General features: G+C 41.7%; 1 protein-coding gene across 4 annotated transcripts in view; it reads left to right on the forward strand.

The window, feature by feature from the left end:
- LOC131230352 (uncharacterized) overlaps positions 1-13,910 on the forward strand; it is a 29,449-nt gene extending 15,539 nt beyond the window's left edge. For 2 of the 4 annotated variants that reach the window (XM_058226232.1, XM_058226235.1), the window contains 9 exons: positions 1,768-1,843; positions 1,968-2,098; positions 9,243-9,302; positions 9,403-9,477; positions 9,945-10,049; positions 10,338-10,433; positions 10,914-10,994; positions 11,938-12,039; positions 13,513-13,910. In XM_058226232.1, coding sequence (XP_058082215.1) covers positions 1,768-1,843; positions 1,968-2,098; positions 9,243-9,302; positions 9,403-9,477; positions 9,945-10,049; positions 10,338-10,433; positions 10,914-10,994; positions 11,938-12,039; positions 13,513-13,581 — 795 coding nt within the window. In that variant the 3' untranslated portion in view covers positions 13,582-13,910. Of the gene's footprint in view, positions 1-1,767; positions 1,844-1,967; positions 2,099-9,242; positions 9,303-9,402; positions 9,478-9,944; positions 10,050-10,337; positions 10,462-10,913; positions 10,995-11,937; positions 12,040-13,512 lie in introns of those variants that run through there. The other 2 variants (XM_058226233.1, XM_058226234.1) reach the window with 2 other exon arrangements.
- The last annotated feature ends 5,399 nt before the right edge of the window (positions 13,911-19,309 follow it).

A 19,309-nucleotide genomic window follows, 5' to 3' on the forward strand; every position in this document is an offset into this window, starting at 1 on the left:
TGTGTACCAAATATATCCCAAATTGGAAAATTCCCACCATTGAATATGGGGCTTTTATTTGGGGCGTTTTTGCTGCATGGGGCAATCTGCAATAGGGCTCATAATATGGAAGGTGTGAATCACTAAACAATGGACCCCACTTGAACAAACTGAAAACCCAAACATACTGTACACACTCGCAGCCTGAGCATTGTATTTACTCATCTTAGTAAGAGCTTGTCGTACATGGTTTTGGAAAATAAACTAAATATCTTGAAGGATAGTGGTGAACGCTGATTGAACATTGAGAGATGGGAAGCCCCAAGATATAAGGATGTCCTCTCATACTTTTAATAATAATAAAAAAAGGGTTAGCTTGTTAGTACACACCCATGTTAGTACACACACTCCATGTTAGCCACCCCCGCTAGGGATCGATACCAAGACCTCAAGTGTTGAAACGAGGTATCTCCACTCAGTCTGCCAGTTGAGCTATGGATCTGGGTGTGTCCTCTCATAGGTTAGTTCTGCCTGTCCTTGAGATGTGTGGGTAACTCTGATGAACTGCCAGCCTATTTGCCCGTGTGTTCCTAGTGATACAATGATTCGTGAATGGAATGTGGGACTAAAAACCTCCAATAACAGAGAGCTATAAGGGATGCCTTTATGAATGTTATCTGCACTTCCAACGAATGGTATTGTCATTTATTCACATATTTTAAAGTTTTAACTGCTGCTAACAGTTGTTTAGGCATAGAATAGTGACGGAACTTGGAAGTCATCAATGATCAGTTATTTCTGATACTTAAGATTTAGTTATATATAAAGAGAAGGGAAGAAAATGTCAAGTTACTTGAGACATGGAGGTGCACAAGGCTGCTACATTCAGATCTTATGGAAAGATGATATTGTACATACATTTGAAATGGTAGAAAGATGATATTATATGAAGCTAGATTGAGAGAAACTTTCTTCTTCTTTCTTGATGCATCAATAGTACATGGCGCAGTCAAAAGGGGGGAAGGAAAAACTCCAAAAGATATCTTAAAAAATGGTGGATAACAGGAGTTTTGTCCCCTCTGGAGCAAACCCACTGTGGCCCTTGTTTAGGGCAAAATGACACCCGACTGAGAAAGTTTGGCTTTCAAAAACTCCCTAGGTCCAAACTTGAATGAATCAGCACCAATAGTAATTGGTAACAACTGACAACATTTCCTCAAACACGTAGCACTTCAAAGAGAACATTGTAGACGGTCACTACTGTACTGCTGGGTTTTGAGTAGTGAGTTACAGTGGATCAGAATTGATAAATAGGCGATAAAGAACAATTACTGTGGGTTCGAGCTTGTAGCTCAATGGTAGACAGGGTGTGCTTCAACATTGAGGTCTTGGGGTTCAGGCCCGTCTTAACTATCCAAAAAAAAATAAGCAAAATGAAAAAGAGAGAAGAATAAAGAATAATTACTCTGCAGTTAACCAAGTAGCGCATACTGTACTGCCCTTGCATGCCAAATTGAGACACTATTCACAGGGTACAGTATTGGAATTTCCTTATTTGTTAATGAAAGACGGGCTTTTTATCATATATGTATTTGCATTTTCCAAGTAAACAGCATGCACTTGCATGTTAGGGCTGTCACTAGGGGTTGGTTTGGGCTTGGATTCTGAATGCATCGGGTGGGCCTGCTGTCCTGGTCCATTGACAGCATTGTGCATTTTCTTATAAAAACATGCATAAGAAGACTTCCTTCAAGGCGTAAGAAATTCCGTCGTAAAATTCATGTGCAGGAGCTTCATTTGCATGGAAATAGTATTGGCAATGAAGGTGTGCGGGCTTTGATGTCAGGTTTATCTGCACACAAGGGTTCGTATTTTACTATTATAATTCTTTCCTCTTGCTTGAGTGTATTTCTAATAAATTTTCCTATGCCGCGATTTCTGTACTTTCTTACTTGATTGTTGATCTGACATAAGTAGTTGCTTTGCAGGGAAAATCACACTTGTAGACATTGGCAACAACGAGATTGGTTCGAAAGGCGCCTTTCATGTTGCTGAGTTTATCAAGAAAAGTAAAGGCTTACTGTGGCTGAATCTTTACATGAATGACATAAGTGACGAGGTATTAATCTTCGAGGTATCATGCAGTAATCAGCCGCAGGATTGTACAGCATGTTCTGGCTTTCAGATTGTGCAAGGTGGTATGCATGGTTCAGTGATCCAAAAGGTTGATATGATGGGACTCGCCGTGGATGGCCTGTGCACCAAAAATCCTCTACTTTTCAAGATCCTAACCATAGAAATTTGGTCTTTTCTTTCTTACCCGTTTCTTTGTTGCCACCTATTGATAGGTTTAGGATCTTTCTATTAGAAGTTTTTTGGTGCTTGTCCCACTCACAGCAGGGCCCATAATGGTTTGGATCACTGAACAATGGGACGACATGTACAAACTGAAAACCCGAATGGTACTGTACACTACCTGCCCGAGCATTATGTAATCCCTCGTAATATTCGTTCTGGAAGTTTTCACTCTTGTAGGACAGTTCACATGGTGTAACTTTTCTTGGATATTCTATTATCTGCCATCTTCTTTATTTGTTTTTTCTTCTTTAAATTGTTTCCGAAGCTTGTGTCTTACTAATTCCTAGTATATCGTGGTCAGGAATTTTATAATCCTCATCCTGATGGTGTGCTCTTTATGCACAGGTTTTCATTTTAGTGGGCCAATGACTCAGCCGGACTAGTCTCTTGGGTGGATGGACCATGGCCAAAGAGTCTCCTCAATGAGACAATCCTAACCTTTCAATTTGTGGCCAGCAAATGGGTGCTTAAGAGAGGTATGGAAATGGTCTACAACTGAAAAAAGCCTATGGTTGGTGACAGATCTTCTAGTCTCGGATATTTTTGGTCATGACCCATCCACACCGGGTCTCAGGCCAATGTTTCTGCGTCCACTAAAACCACAGGTTCCATTTTTACAAACTGAAAACCTGAGTATACTATGCATATCCTGGGTCGAGGATCATATACTTCATACTTATGCATAATTGTATGGAAGGACATATGGACTTGTCATGCGTGAACGTGTACCAATCAGTGAGAATTGTGTTATCATGTTTTTGCCCGATTGATCTGTGGAATTATAAGGTGCTGGACATCAGCAAAAGGACAGTTTGCTGACACACAAGATTCTGCACATGTGGGATCATTGCTGGTTGATCCAGAGTGTTGATTTGGTGTGCCTAACTCTGGATCATAGTTCTAGACTCACTTATTTGACTCAAAACTTGGCCAAGTCAACTTTACTCGGCAATGTTTAAAGCTGAGTCATTGGAAACTGATTCATGGCTAGACTTGTCAAGTCGACTCGCTTATGGTTGACTTGACGTGACTCACTCTGACTCAGGCTGAGTCACTTGCCTCGTCGGGCCTCTTTTTAATAAAAAGGTTAAAAAAACGACAAAGGGGGAGGATTCGAACCCAAGGCCTATTTTAGAGGTGCAAAGTACCAGACCATCAAGCTATAGAACAACTTATTGCTTGCTTTCTTATTTATCATACATGTACCAAATACAACTAATTTAAATGTTTGCTACCATTCCCACTATTTCTAGTTGGTAGTTATTGACTATCCAGTCGAGTTGACCCAAACCGGGTGAAACTGAGTCGAGTAATTTTTTCGTGTTTTTAAACTATGCTTTGGATAGGGGATGCCTTGAAAATCTTCTAGATTGTAAGATCCTGGCCTTTGACAATGCCATACAAATATGCAGTTACGGAGAAAATTCAGCAACAGTAAACATTCAATGGAAAATAAGCAAACAGTCAATGGAAAATAGTTCGATCATTGAATGGTTAGGAATATAGGATCTTCCAATCTAGGCAATTTTCGGCACTTCAGTGCATCCCCTATCTACAGCTGATTCCATCAGATCCATTATTTGGATCACTAAAGTGACCAAACCATGGTCCTGCATGTACGCATGGTAACCAAACCATCAGATTCATGTTGTCTGCTGAATGGCTTGATAAATTTCATTTGCTTACTGTACTGGCGTCTTCCCAGATCTATATCTGATCATCGTCCTATATTGCTGGAGGTCGAAGAAGACAATTGGGGGCCTAGGCCATTTTGGTTTGAATTTAATGTGGTTGGAAGTGGAAGGTCTTGCAGATCTAGTTAAAGGTTGGTGGCAATCTTTTGAGATTGATGGTATCGGTGGCTTTAGATTGTCTCAAAAGCTAAAACTTCTTAAGGGCAAACTGAATGGATGGAGAACGGAGCTTTTAAGGAATATTAATGATGACATTGAGAGGAGGGTAGGGGAATGCATGAACTCAACACAAAGGAAGAGGTGGGCGAGTTATCTGAAGAAGAACGTCATAAATGCATATCCTTGGTGGAAGATTATTCTAAGTCCCTAAGCGAAGAAGAGATTAAATGGCAACAAAGAACAAGGGCATTGTGGCTAAAAGAAGGTGACAAGAAAACTCACTTTTTCCACAACATTGCCAGTGCTAGGCAAGGAATGACCGGATTAGTAGTATTGTGGTGGATGGCCAAAGAATCGAAGACAAAAACCAAATATGTTTGACTATCGTGCAATTTTTCTCGAACCTTGTCTTGTGATGATTGGAAAAAACCTACGTTGGACAACTTGCTGTTCGATTGTCTATTACGTTTGGATAGGGATTCTCTTGAGAAGCCGTTGTCGAAAGAGGGAATAAAAATGCTATAGACTTTAGGTAGAGACAAGGTCTCGGACCTAGATGGTTTTTCATTGGTTTTCTATCAAGTTTTCTAGTAACTAGTTTTTCTTTTTTTGAAAGATAACAGAAGATTCATTGAAGAAGAAAGAGAAACAAAAAAGAGAGGGAGCTGTACCGCTGAGATAGCGATACAGTTGCACTCGAAATAAAAACAAAAAACGACCCTAAAACTAAACTCAGGGCTAGCCCAAACAGCAGAATGCGAACTAGGAACCCAAAAAAAGGAGGTTGCTTCCCCTCAGGGAATCGACGTAGGAGACCCATTCGGATATTGATTTTTTAGCTCTGCTTGCAACAAAATCAGCTGAGTTGGAATTGTCTCTAAAACATCTATTATTCCTTTCTTCTCAAATGGACCACCAAATAGCGAGGGCTATCCTCCAGATTGGAGTCTGGTATTTGCTAAGATTTACCCAATGCCATGCCTTCAAAAGACGAGCTGAAGTATCTGGAACACACCATGAGATGCCGAAGGGGTTTAGGAAGAGGGACCAAGTCTGATAGATATACGGGCAATGTATAAATAAGTGATCGACTGTTTCTTCGGCAGCCATACAACAAAGGTAGACATTGGGGAGAATCATCCCCTTTCTTCTCAAATTATTAACCGTGAGCACTTTCCTCTTTCCCACCAGCCACCCAAAGACAATAATCTTAGGAGGGGCCTCATATTGCCAGATATGGGCTGTCGAGATTTGATCTTCATGAGTGGGGACCGAGGCGAGGGATCTGTAGAAAGACATGACAGAAAACAGACCGGATTTATCGACTGTCCAAGCTATATTGTCTTCCGAAGAAGGGTTGGCTTGAAGCTTGAAATTTTGTCTAGGAGGGACGCGAACTCTGCAATCTCCCTCTCATAGAGATTTCTTCTGCATTCCAAGCTCCAGACGATGTTCCCTCCATATAGAGAGATATAAACTGTAATGGCTTGATTTTGAGCGATGCGGAAGATGTTTGGAAATTCCACTTCGAGAGAAGCTTCACCTGCCCATCTCTCTTCCCAGAATATCGGACTTTGTCTCCCTTACCAATCTGGAAAACAATATTTTTGAAGACTTCTTTTTTCATAGCTAGGATGCCCCTCCATAAGGCCGAGGTCCTATAGAGAGAGGAGTCTTTGGTCCACCAGCCACCCGAAGATTCTCCATACTTGCATTTTATGAGTTTGTTCCAAAGGTGTCCCTTGTCTGATCCAAGTCTCCATACCCACTTCCCAAGGAGGGCCCTATTCATAGTCTTTAGGTCTTTTATCCCCACTCCACCTACCTGGGTGTGATTGCAGACCTCTTTCCAATTAACAAGATGTAATTTTTTATTATCCTCTCTACCATGCCACAGGAAATCGCGTCTAGATTTCTCTAGGGTAGCCAATACCGTCGTTGGGCATCTGAACATGGACATAAAATACAGAGGGAGGTTTGATAAGGCTGATTTGATTAAAGTGACCCGACCCCCAAGGGATAAGTATCTGCATTTCCAAGTGGCGAGGTAGTTATCAAACATATCAATTACCTTATCTTAAAGAGCTTTTGGGGGTTTACCAATGCACAGAGGGAGGCCCACAAAAGATGTCGGGAGACTGGCTGTTGAGTAGTTGAAAAATTCTGCGAAGGAGGCTATCTCGTTCTGCCCCATATTCACCCCAATAATTCTTTGGGGGGGGGGAGGGCTGGCTTTCTACAGGGATGGGGGGATCGTTCATCACCATTATTCCCAAGAAAGGTGGTGCGAAGTCACTTAAAAGACTTCTGCCCCATCAGCTTAATTGGTAGCCCCTACAAGATCGTGGCAAAAATTCTTGTGCCCAAACTCAGAATGGTGCTAGCGAATGTTATATCGGATAACCAGGGAGCTTTTGTGGCAAATAGGCAGATTTTAGATAGTGCACTGTTGGCCCATGAATGTATAGATTCTGGACTAAAGGAGGCAAGAAAGGAGTGGTTTATAAACTAGACATTGAGAAGGCATCTGACCATGTTGATTGGGAGTTTCTCGAGTACATGTTGAAGAGGATTGGCAGTGGGAGCAAATGGATCTAGTGGATAATCGAGTGTGTTTTTTTTTTTTTTTTTTGGGCACATTTCTCAGTTTTGGTGAACGGGTCACCAAAAAGGTTCCTTTAAAGCCTTAAGGAGCTTAAGGCAGGGGGATCAACTCTCTCCATTTTTGTTCGCAGCGGTAGCAGAAGCACTAAGGAGAATGTTAGTAAGTGGACAAGAGACTGGTCTGAATTTTGACTTCAAAGGATCACAAGTGGGGACTGAATATCTCACTTGCAATTTGTCGACGATAAAATTCTATTTTGTGATGCGGATCCAGTAATGGTGGACAACTTGATGAAAATCTTGGGATGTTATGAAGAGGTGTCTGGTCTTATGGTCAATGTAGAGTGAAATACTCAGCATTGGGTTATCTAAGGAGAAAGTTTCTACTTGCCGATGTATTCGAGTGTGGTGTGTGATCCTTCCTGTCTACTTATCTTGGCCTCCTGCCATGCTTAGGTAAACCGACAAAGCATTTGTAGAGGAAGTTGGTGGAAAGGTTTGAGAGGAAATTGTAGAGGTAGAAGAGTCAACATCTACCAATAGGAAAATTTATCACTCTTATCAAAGTGGCTTTATCTAACCTTCCCCTATGCTTTATGTCATTGTTTAAGTGTCTGAAATCAGTGATGGGCAAATTGGAAAAGTTGAGGCGTGATTTTTTATGGAGAGGAGCCGAGGAAAAGCATAAATTCCATTTGCTTAAATGAGAAGACGTGTGCAAATCTTTTTCCGATGGTGGTGCAGGTATTAGAGTGTTGGAATCCTTGAATATGGCACTACTAGCAATGGAGATTTGGACATGAAGAAAGCATGCTATGGAGAAAGGTTATTGCATAAAAAATATGGTGTCTGAGTGGGGTGATGGTAGGTAAAGTAATCTTTGTATTATTGGGCATTCGGGATATGGAAGGCCATTAATGCAATGGCTTCAATGTTCAAGGCTGGAATATCCTTCTCCTAGCGATGGATCACACATATTTTTGGGAGGATTGTTGTAGGGATAGGCCTTTGGAAGTAGAATTTCCTTGGCAAGATTGGCTCTTATGAAGAACATGTCAGTGGCTAGTTGCTTCTCCATTGTTGGTGGAAGAGGTGTTTGGTGCCCTCCGTGCCATAGGGCCTTATCCGATCAGGAGGCAGCAGATTTTGCCATTTTGTTGGAGCGGCTTCACAACATCCATCCATCCCTGGTTTTAGATGACTTAGTATGGAATGCTTCTCCATCTTGGAAGTTCTAAGTGTGATCTTTCTGCAAGGTGATTCGGACTCCAAATTTGTGAAGAAATATTTTCTTTCACGGCTTCTAGTTCTATGGTGTCCCTCCTAAGGTGGCATTATTTGCTTGGTTGGTTGAAAGAAAGAGGATTTTGACTAGAGACGATCTTCAGAAAAGGGCGATGATCCCTCCTAACCCTTGCCTTATGTGTATGAACAATGCAGAATTAATCGACCATCTCTTCATCCATTGTTTCTTTACTCGGCAAGTGTGGTGTACAGTTCTTGCATCTTTTGAAGTGGGTTTGGTAATGCCGAAGTCAGTAGAAAATCTATGTTGGGCATGGCATGGCATCATTCTTCCTAAGGAAAAGTTAGACATTTGGCATCTAGTATTGCTAACAGTTTTATGGAATATTTGGGAGGAGCTAAATAGACGATGATTTTTGAACAACCAAGGCTCGTGGGATGAAGTACCATGGAAGTCCAAGAGACGTTTTAGAATGGGCAATTGGGATTAAAAATGTAAATATTTTTGTAGTTGCTCCCATGCTTGGGTTGTGTTTTTTGCTGCTTTGAATTTTCTTAGCAGCTTTTCAATAAAACAAATCTATTATCCTTTAAAAAAATATCACAATGATATCATTTGGTGAATTTTTCGGGATAAATTTTCAAAATCTCGGTGATATTTGTCACACTGCCCTCATCTCCACATTTTGTGCTGCTATTGGCAGGCTTTTAATCATAGTGACAAGTCTTCTTCTCAGCAATTTCTTGGCTTGGGAATTTCTCAAGAGAATTTCAGATTCTGACATTTTCCTCGTGATATTGTTGGGAAAATCTTGCCGGAAATTTTTTATTTAAAAAAAATACATATGATAGATTACTAGGTAATTTTAATAATTGAATATAGAAGTGTAAACTGAATTACTTTAATTTCTAAACAATATTTCCACTATAATTTTGAGAAATTTAAAACTGCTGAGACTTTGAAAATTTCTTGATATTATCGCGATACTTCAAAATTTTAGCGATATTTGTCATATTGCACGATATTTCTAAATAAACTGGATGTTTATTGATGAGCTGGACTGGACTCTGGAGTCCTTGATTGATTACTATTTCTTTTTTTTCCTTTGTTTTTTTTTTTTTTCTTTTTCTTTTCCTGAATGATGTGGCTTCTTTGAATTTGTGTTCGTTATTTCGCAACATGTGACACCTAGAGTTGTGCAGGGAGCTGAAAGAATTGCGGACGCTTTGAGGCAGAACCGGACAATAACAACTATAGATTTGGTGAGGACATGATTTACGTTATTATCCTCTTCTATTTACTTATTTTTCATGGAAGGTCTTTGACCATTTCTCAAGATATTGGTTGACGGGATTCTTCCAGGGCGGTAATAATATCCATGAAAAGGGTGTTGCCAATATTGCCCAAGCTTTGAAAGATAACAATGTCATTACCACTGTGAGTCATCTACCATTTCCATGTTTGGATGAATTATTTGATAGACTGGCAGGGTATGATAGCCATATGCATGCGTTCGGCCACTGTACACATGACATACTTGTACGTAAATCCAAACTGTCATAATAGTGGGACCCACCATTGATGGAGCATAACCCTAGAATTGGATCTGTCATACATTCCTGGTCTCTGATTCGCATACTCTTTTTTTTTTCCTGGTTGAATTCAGACCATTGAATACTTTTCATTTCAGCCCACCAATCAGCAAGTTAGGAGTGTCCATTTGGTATGATTTTTGGGTTATGGCCCATCTAAAGTGTTTCCATGCTCTAATTTAAGGTATACACGTTGCCTGCAGCCTGCATGCAATGACTTTGTACATGCTATGAATCATCACAATCTTCCAGAGTATGGAAGTTCTCTTTTTTGGAATCTTTTGATATACTCATGCAAGTTTCACGGAACAGTTGGAACTGGGCTACAATCCCATCGGAGCCGAAGGTGCAAAGGCTCTATGCGAAGTTCTTAAGTATCACGGAAAGATTGAAACACTCAAGCTTGGTTGGTGTCAGGTAACACAGCTTCGAATTCCATTTTAGCTCCAGCCCCATTGTTTGTTTCTTTCTTTATTTCCTTCCCCTTTTGGGTTAGCTTGTTAGTACACACCCATGTCAGTACACACACTCCATGTTAGCCACCCCCACTAGGGATCAATACCAAGACCTCAAGTGTTGAAACGAGGTATCTCCACTCAGTCTGCCAGTTGAGCTATGGATCTGGGTGTCCTTTTTTTTTCCCCTTCCTTTCTTCCTTTTTTCCTTTTTCCTTTTTAAACAACAGAAGCTTTTTTTTTTTTGCAGCTTGGAGCGAAGGGTACAGAGTACATTGCAGATGCTTTGAAGTATAACACAACCATATCAACTTTGGATCTACGAGCGAATGGACTTGGAGATGAAGTGAGGCCCATAGAATCCTTTTTCAGAGGTTTGCATACTCCACGTGTCGACAAGGCAGTCCCTTGGTGCACCACCACATGTGCCAATGTGGCAGATGGGTACAGCATCTAAGCCGTCTGTCAGGTGGTACCTGTAGTTTGGATGCCCTGCCCAAAAATCAAGCCAGTATGCGCATCAGGTAGGCTACAGTGTACAAAACAAATAGAAGCCATCCATTTGTTTCTAAACGTTGTGACCCACCTTATTAATGGGTCTGCCTGAATTTTGGGCCAGGCATCTACACAGCGGGTCTTGCTTGATGGATGGTTCTGATCTCCTACTAATCTGCCACATTGGCGCATGTAGTTGCGTGCAAGGGGGGTCATTATACACGTGTGGGATGACTAAACCTCGTTATTTTTACATTGTAGGAGTAAGATGATATCATTATCTGGCTCTACGGTCATTCAGTCTGAATGGTTTGATCTATTTTATTTGCAGGGAATCATCACTTTAGCCGCCAGCTTGAAGATAGTTAATGAAGCTTTGACCTCACTCGATCTGGCATTTAATGAGATAAGAGTACGTACATGGTTCTTTGAAATTTGTGGATGCACATATGGGCTGTGTTAGCCCATTGGGCCCACCAGTTTTAGGCCCATTACTCCATTTTCAGGCCGACGACTGTATATGCCTGTCAAATAAATGGACTGGACTTGGGGCCTTGGGCCTGAGGACATTTTTTTTTATTGAGGCCCAAGTAGAGACTGATCTAGGCCTACTTATGTCTGCCATGGCTGAATATGGCCCTGAAAAATAAATGGACTGGACTTGGGGCCTTGGGCCTGAGGACATTTTTTTTATTGAGGCCCAAGTAGAGACTGATCTAGGCCTACTTATGTCTGCCATGGCTGAATATGGGCCTGAAAAATAAATGGGCTAGGTTGGGCTGACCTCGGGCTGGATGGTTGACACAAGTTCTAAAGTATTGTCTGAAACCGGTACATATTGCCCGGTATGTACCGGTATTGTCCATGAACCATGTGGCTATCTCAGCCCGAAACTGCCTGGTGCACAGCAACGCAGGACGATGCAACCCCATATCGGTTGTGTGCAATACGATCCGCCAAAACCGGTTTTTAAACTATAGTTGATGCCAGTGTGACAAATATTGCTGAGATTTTGAAGATCTTGCGAAAAATACACCAAATGATACTGTCGTGATATTATCAATATATTTTCAAAATATCAGCAGATTTTAAAATATCGCCTTTTTATCGCTATATTAACTCGAAAATAGTGAAAGCCTTAAAGAATTTGTTTATATATATATATAAATTTTATTTTAATTTCAATAAATATTTTATTTTTGGCGAGTTTTTCCTAATGATATCCTGAGAAAAACCTCAAATATTTAAAATCTCCCAAGAAATTGCTGACAACGAGATTTGTCATTATGGTTGACCGTGCTGCCCTTACACTAGCTTTCTTGCACTAATGCTCAGTCACTCACATCTATAAACAGGATAATGGAGCATTTGCTCTGGCGCGAGCTCTAAAGGCTAACGATGAATTGGCAATCGCGTCCTTGAACCTTGCGAGCAACTTCATTACAAAATATGGGCAGGTATGTCGTACTCTCAGTTGGTTTTTTTGTCATCAATGGCGGTGCCTTTGGGTATTCATGTTTTCCCATGATGGATATGCGGCACCAATGCGGAATCATATTCAGGACTCACGGTTTCTTATCTCAGTCATGTTTTGGGGCCTAAAAAGCAGAAAGAGAAGGCCACTTGATGTAGATTCCGTTTTCTGTGCAGCCGTAGAATGCAGCGTTTGGATGTGTCCGAGTATATCCGTAGTGAGGATTGAGAACTGATCACCTACAGCTGGTCCCATCAAAAGGTCACTTGTGTAGGACATGTAAATGGTGGGCCCAACCATGAAGATTGCCCATCTCTAGAATCTGGCTGATCCTCTCATTAGGTGGGCGACGCCTGCATGCTGTGATTGGCCATCCATTGATTTCAACAGTGTGGCCTGCCTGATGCGTGAATCAGCTTGACTTTCACACCACAGCATCTTCATGTGGACACTTTCCGTTTCCATGGAGCGACCTACACAACTAGCACATTGGCAGGAATAATGCGGTTGCATGCTAAGCTAGCATACAGCTGGCTGTAGGCGATCAATACTCACGAGGAATTAGCCATCTGATTGCAGTTTGAGGTCCAACTTGAAAGTATTTTTTGCAGTTTGGAGGCCATATCCTAAATATCAATACTCGATATTTAGTTATGCAAGGTTAAAAAGATTAGAAATGTAACTAAATTTAGGTGAGTAATATGCAATGTAACTCAAACCAACACGCATTGCTTCCCATGTTTGAGTTTGGAAGTTCAGATCCCCACTCCTACCTTCATTTTTAATAAAATCTCACCTCAAGAGATGTGTAGCTCGGTTCGGGTCATGCCGAGTCATGTCAAGTTGACCAAGCCATCGAGCCCACAAGTCTGTCTGAGTCAAGCCCAGCACCGAGTTCCCCAGCAACTCAGCTCAAAATGTCACCAAGTTGAGTTGGTGAGTTTTCTAGTGTTTTAAATAGTGGTAGCATGTTGCGTAGTGCTCGACCCTCTATAGCGTGTAGCATAAGCTAAACGATACTTCTATTTTTTTAATTTAAAAATAGAAAAATATGATAAATGCAGGAAGACAAAATGGAAAAAGCCTAAAAGATCATTCATTTTTTCAAGTATAAGCATCTTCAAACAAGTTATTAATCATCATTTATCAAATTCCAATTCACTTTAATTAATAATGTCTAATTGAAACCACAGGTCACAAGTATGAAAAGAGATAAAAATCCCACAGGTTAAAAGTTTTAAATACAATACAATTGTCATATTCTTCAACATTAGATACGATTATTTTTTTTCATAAATAAAATAAAAAATATATACATTGTAGTGTACGCTACATGCTACGTAGCTGTAGCGTACGCCATGCTACAGGGGATTTACACTATTTAGTACGCTATGTAGCGTTATGGTTAAAATATGCTACGAGCACTATTTGAAACACTGGTTTTGTATTACGACAGGTTGCTTTGACGGATGCCAGGGACCACATTTACGAGATGAGCGAAAAGGAGGTGAACATTTATTTTTAGCTGCCTCCACCGATCCATATAGGTTTCAACTCTCTCTCTCTCTCTCTCTCTCTCTCTCTCTCTCTCTCTCTCTCTCTCTCATGTAAAAACTATAGAAGTCGCAGTAATTGCTGCACCGGCAGTTTGTGAGGCCATGCATTCATGCGGGCGACATTTTGTTTTGTTTTGTTTTGTTTTTTGTTTTTTGTTTTTTTTGTTGCGGGCAAGTTATGATTAATTGCGGTACTTGAATATTCTGCATTGTGCGAGCTTACGGATAATCACATGTTAAAAGAAGGCTTGGGCATTTTAAGAAACATAAATGTTCACATACAAACATCTTATATGAATTCTGCCTTACCTTCCAAAAAAAAAAAGAAAAGGTATGTGAATTTTCTCACACACCACTCTTTCCTTCCACTGTGGCTGATTCGCAACTCGTCTGAGTAGACTCGAACTCATTTGTGCATGGTACAGGTTGGTGGTCCGGTGACTTGGGTGGGTTGGGCTGATTTAACCCTGAGTTTGGGCGAGTCATGACTCAGTTGAAACTGGCTGAGTGAGTGGAACATGTGTTTTACCTGTGTAGAATATCTGAGCTCTCTTAAGAGGGAAATCAGATTGCCTCTCTGTTGGGCCTAACGTGAATGTATGTGGTTTATCCATGCCTGCCATCCGTTTTTCCACTTCATTTTAAGGGTTGAAGCTAAAATCGAGGAATATCCAAAAGCTCAAGTGGACCAAACCACAGGAAACAAGTGGAAATAATGATTTCCACCGTTGAAGCCTTCCTAGGGCCCACTGTGATGTTTTCGTCATCCAACCTATTCATAAGATCACACAGACATGGATGAAGGGAAAACACAAATATCAGCCTGATCGAAAACTTGTGGCCCCCAAGAATTTTTCAATTGTAGACATTTAATCACTGTTGCCTGTGGTGTGGTCTATTTGAGCTTTGTATATGCTTCATTTTTGTGCTCAAACTCTAAAATTATCTGATAAAATGGATGAACGGAGTGGATAAAATACATACATCACGGTGGGCCACATAAGGTTTACTCAGTATGCGTAGCTTACTGAGTTGATACGCAATCCGCTTCCCCTGAGAGGACGCCGATTCGTTGATAAAGCCTTTTCCTGGAATTTTCTGTGACGGGAAGCTAGGTGGGGCCCACCGTGATGCTTGTGAGAAATCCACCTTGTGCATCCGTTTTGCAAGATCATATCAGGACATGGGCCCAAAAATGAGGCAGATCCAAAACCCAAGTGGGCTGCATGATAGGAAAAAGTCGGTAGGAAATGCCTACCGTTGAAACCTCCTGGGGTTCATGATGATGTTTATATGCCATCTATACCGTTCATAAGGTTATTACTACTGCGATGAACTGAAAACGCAAAATATTAGCCTGAAAAAAAAAAAAAAAAAAATTATGTGGGCCCACGAATATTTCAACAGTGGACATTCAATTCTCACTTTTTCCTGTCGTACAGCCCACTTGAGTTTTGGATCTGCCTCATTTAATGGGCCATGTCCTGAAATGATCTGATAAAATAGATGGAGGGGTGGATTCCTCACAAGCATCATGGTAGGGCTCGCTTACCTTGACCTCCCAGCGGGGAGTTCTTTGGCAGGCAATCCGCGTTCCTCTCATCTATGGTAAAAATCAGCATGGTCCACTCATTGGCTTCCTTAATGTCGAAATCAATGGACGGCTGATGATCTGAAAGCCCGATGGACCAGCCCACACGCCTAGAAGTAGAATCTAGGCTCCATGACGTACTCTAGATCTTGTGTAACATAGCCCACGCGTCTATATAAGTATAATCTAAGCCACATAAGAGAACTGGCTTTCTCGGTCAATTTCATCGGCTTCTTGGTGAATTTCAACAACTTATCGGTCAGGTCAATTTCATCGACTTTTTGGTGAATTCGGGACTTCTCGTTCAAAATTATCTTTAAAAATGAATGGATGGAACGGATGAAACACATACATCATGGTGGGGCTTACATAGCACCAACCATCAGCCAGGGGTTGGTGGTGGGGGAGTAGCCAATCCGTTTCGTATACGATGGCCACGAGTAAGGTACTACTGCGGCTATACATGAGTCAAGCTAGCCCGAAAAGCTGGACGACTCAGTTCGACCCAGCTCAGATTGACTCGTCTTGATAGTCCAACTCAAGGCGAGTCGAGCTTGTTTACTAAAGTTCGAGTTGAGTTCAAGCCAAGTTTGACCATGGTGTATTTCAACTCGACTCGACCCGAATCGAACTTGACTCGAGCTCGACTCAGCTCAAGTAATATATTTTAATAATATATATTATATAAATTATATTAATATTAAATATATATATATATATAAAATAAAAAAACAAAAAAAACTTATTAAAATAAGTAGTTTTCAATACATAAGTTACTTTTACCATAATACTTATTGAACTATCTTAAGGGCATGTTTGATTTTTAAAACCAATTATAAATACACTGCAAATGGGAGTAATGATTATTTCTTTTGGTAACTGCAACATTGTTGCCCGTGCTTGATTTGACAGTTACTTTTTTAGCTTAAAAACCAAGGACATGAAATATATTTAGGGCTCACTTGATGTATGTGGCTTATCCACACCATCCATCTATTATGCCAGATAATTTTATGGCTTGACAAAAAAAATGAGGCTGATACAAAGCTCGAGTGGACCAGACCATAGGATTTAGGGAATTGAACGTCTACCGTTAAAAACTTATCAGTTCTACTATTTCCTTTAGTGCGGGTCACTCGAGTGTTTGATAGCTTGTATTATGGGTATGGAGCGTGGACTTGTACATGCTAGCGAGGCAAACCACATTAGTGAGTGATTAAGGAATCGCCGCACCCGTTTCCTCTACAGCCAACTTGAGTGGTGGAGGTAAGGAAATAGCCTTGCATCAACCAAATTAACAAGCGATTTTCACCTGCTCCACCACATATTCACATATAGTGTAAACCCCAGGTGGAGTAACTAGGGGTGCACATTTAACTGTTGGAACCGTGTAACCAGACCGAAACCATTAGATCGGTCCGGTTTAGTCTGATTCGAGGTGTTAATGGTCTGGTTCCAGTTCCCGAATTTTGAAAACGGTTGATTACGGATCGGTTCCGATTTAGGGTCCTGTAAAACCGAATCGAACTGTTGATCCGAACCATAAACCGAACCGTAGAACCGATCCGTGACAGGAACCGTGGATTCGAACCGTTGATCCGATGTATTTAAAATAAAAAAAACCCGAAGTTGCCTAAGTCCACGCTCTGCCATCTCTCGCACCGCACTTCCTCCCCTCCGCCCTCTCTCTCGCCGCACTCCCTGCCCTCTGCCCATCTCTCTCGCTGCACTTCCTACCCTCTGCCCCTCCAAACCCTCACGATTTACGCCCTCTGCCACGCCCTCTACCTCCACCATCACCGCCGCCATCTTTGTCAGCGACAAGCTGTCGGAATCCACCTTCTCCTACTTCAACGCCGCCGGCGAGCTCCAGACGGTCATCGTCTCCAACCTCACCGCCAAGAAGAAGGCGATCCTGTTTGTGGTTCCTGGCGCCTTCAGCCCAACCTGCTCACAGAACCACCTCCCGGGCTTCGTTGAGCGGGCGGCCGACCTCCGGTCTAAGGGCGTGGACACGATGGCGAAGGCTATTGTAAACTAGGTTGCAGACAACTACTACAGGTCAGATCTGAAGAATGTGGCACTTGCTAGGCTAAGTGCTGTGCGCAAGAGTCTTCAGGTTACTAAGTCTGGAGTTAAGAAGAGGAACGGGCAGGCAGCTAAAATCTGTGGTATGAAGTGAGTATAGCTGCAGTTAAAATCCTCAATTTGCCCTCTTTTTTGAATTTCTAGAAAATCACTACAATAAGGATATGCAGGTTTGTTAGAGCTAATTTGGGTTTGATGAAATTTTAAAAAAAAAAGGGCGTGGACACGATCACCTGCATCTCTGTCAACAATGCTTTTTAAAAGCTCAGAACCGTGGATTCGATCTGGGACCGAACCGTTCTTCACGGTCTAGTTTCGGTTCAGTTCTAAGGTGCTAACGGTTTGGTTCTGGTTCCAATATTTGCAGAACCATTAGGAACGGTCCGGTTCCGGTTTCACCCCAAAACCGGACCGAACCAACCCGTGTGCACCCCTACTTTTTGCAATAGGCTTTGATGCCCTGGAGCATCCCAAAGATAGGTTTATTGTAGCAAGGGTATCTCGTCCAAGAAAAGCTCAAAGTTATAGAATTTTAAAATAAAGTTTTGGTCCTTTAAAAAAGGCAGCGGATTAAAAGTGAAATTTACAGCGAGAAATTTCTCTTTCATGATCGGGTGCGCTGGAGTGACCGCTGCCACTCCTAAGGTTAGGGTGTACGGGCAGATGTGGGCCCACATGGTGTATGAGGACCATCCAATCCGTCTATCAGACTTTTAACTTAATATTACCTCTAGGTGCCGAAAATCATCGAGCTACAACACAGAGAACAATGTTCGAGGAATGCTTGCCTTTGATTTACCGTGACCCGCATGAATTTAGAAACAGCCTGATTTTTTGCTTGTTCTTCATCCCGACCAGATGAAGCGTCTGAATGGCCAGGATTTTACATATACAAATGCTGGGACCTCCACCCAAATCTAGGGTGCATGTTCCATCCCAACTTGTTCCCTCTAATGTATCCCACCTGATTAACGAATCAGCCTGATTTTATGGATTTAAGTGTATAATGTGATGAGCATCTGATGTACGGGTTGGAATTTATTCACGCATCGTGTGGGCCCCACATACCCTGCCTGACCTAGCTTCATACTTGTAGATTTTCATCCTATAAATTCCAACCCTCAGTTACACAAAACCATGCATCGGATGTAGGACATTGCTTTCAATCCTCTTTTATGCATGTGTGGCCCACTTGATCAACGGTTAGATTAGGAACATTCAAGTGGGGAATTAGGGATTTCTTTAATTTTTGACCCCACATGGTTGTTTGTGGGCCCGGGCTGACCCAACCATTTTCGGGCTTGGGGCCGCAAGGTTTGAACGGGCCGGGCCCAGCCCATTGCCACCTCCTAGATACACATATAAGGTGAATCACACGTGTTTGTTGAATATAGGCCGTTGGTGAATTTCTTTCTAATTTTTATAATGAGCGTGGCCCATCTGATGAGTGGATGGTCCTGATTTATTAGTCAGGACTTAGGACATCTACGGATCTTGCCCAGGTATGACACGTGCCAGCATGCTCACTGTTAGAAAAGGATTAGTTTGGTGGTCTGCAGGACCATTCCAACTGGTGCTTCCCTAACCTCCACCATACAGATGGCCCACATGAATCCAGATCAGTGACTTTCTTTTGTGAGACATGAAGAAGCTATACAACATCCCAGCCGATCATCAGGTACCGTGGATTTGCCATACCCATGGACCGATAGTTTAAAAGGTCCATCCTCTTATCGTAAATAGGTCGACTATTTGAAAGACTCATTCTCATGCACGAATGAGCCAACTATTCGGAAGGCCATTCTCTTGCATGAATGGACTAATAACTATTTAAAAAGTCCATTCATTTAACCAACTAGTTCTTTTGTAAGTTAATCGAGTCGACTGTTTGAAAGATTCATTCTCTTGCTTAAATGGACTAACTATTTGAAAGGTCCATTCCCCTATTAGGGATGAGCTGACTGTTTGAAAGGCCCATCCCCAGGCATGAATGAGCTGACTGTTTAAAAGGCTCATTC

This window comes from Magnolia sinica, chromosome 17, assembly GCF_029962835.1.
Source record: "Magnolia sinica isolate HGM2019 chromosome 17, MsV1, whole genome shotgun sequence".
Classification (NCBI taxonomy): Eukaryota; Viridiplantae; Streptophyta; class Magnoliopsida; order Magnoliales; family Magnoliaceae; genus Magnolia; species Magnolia sinica.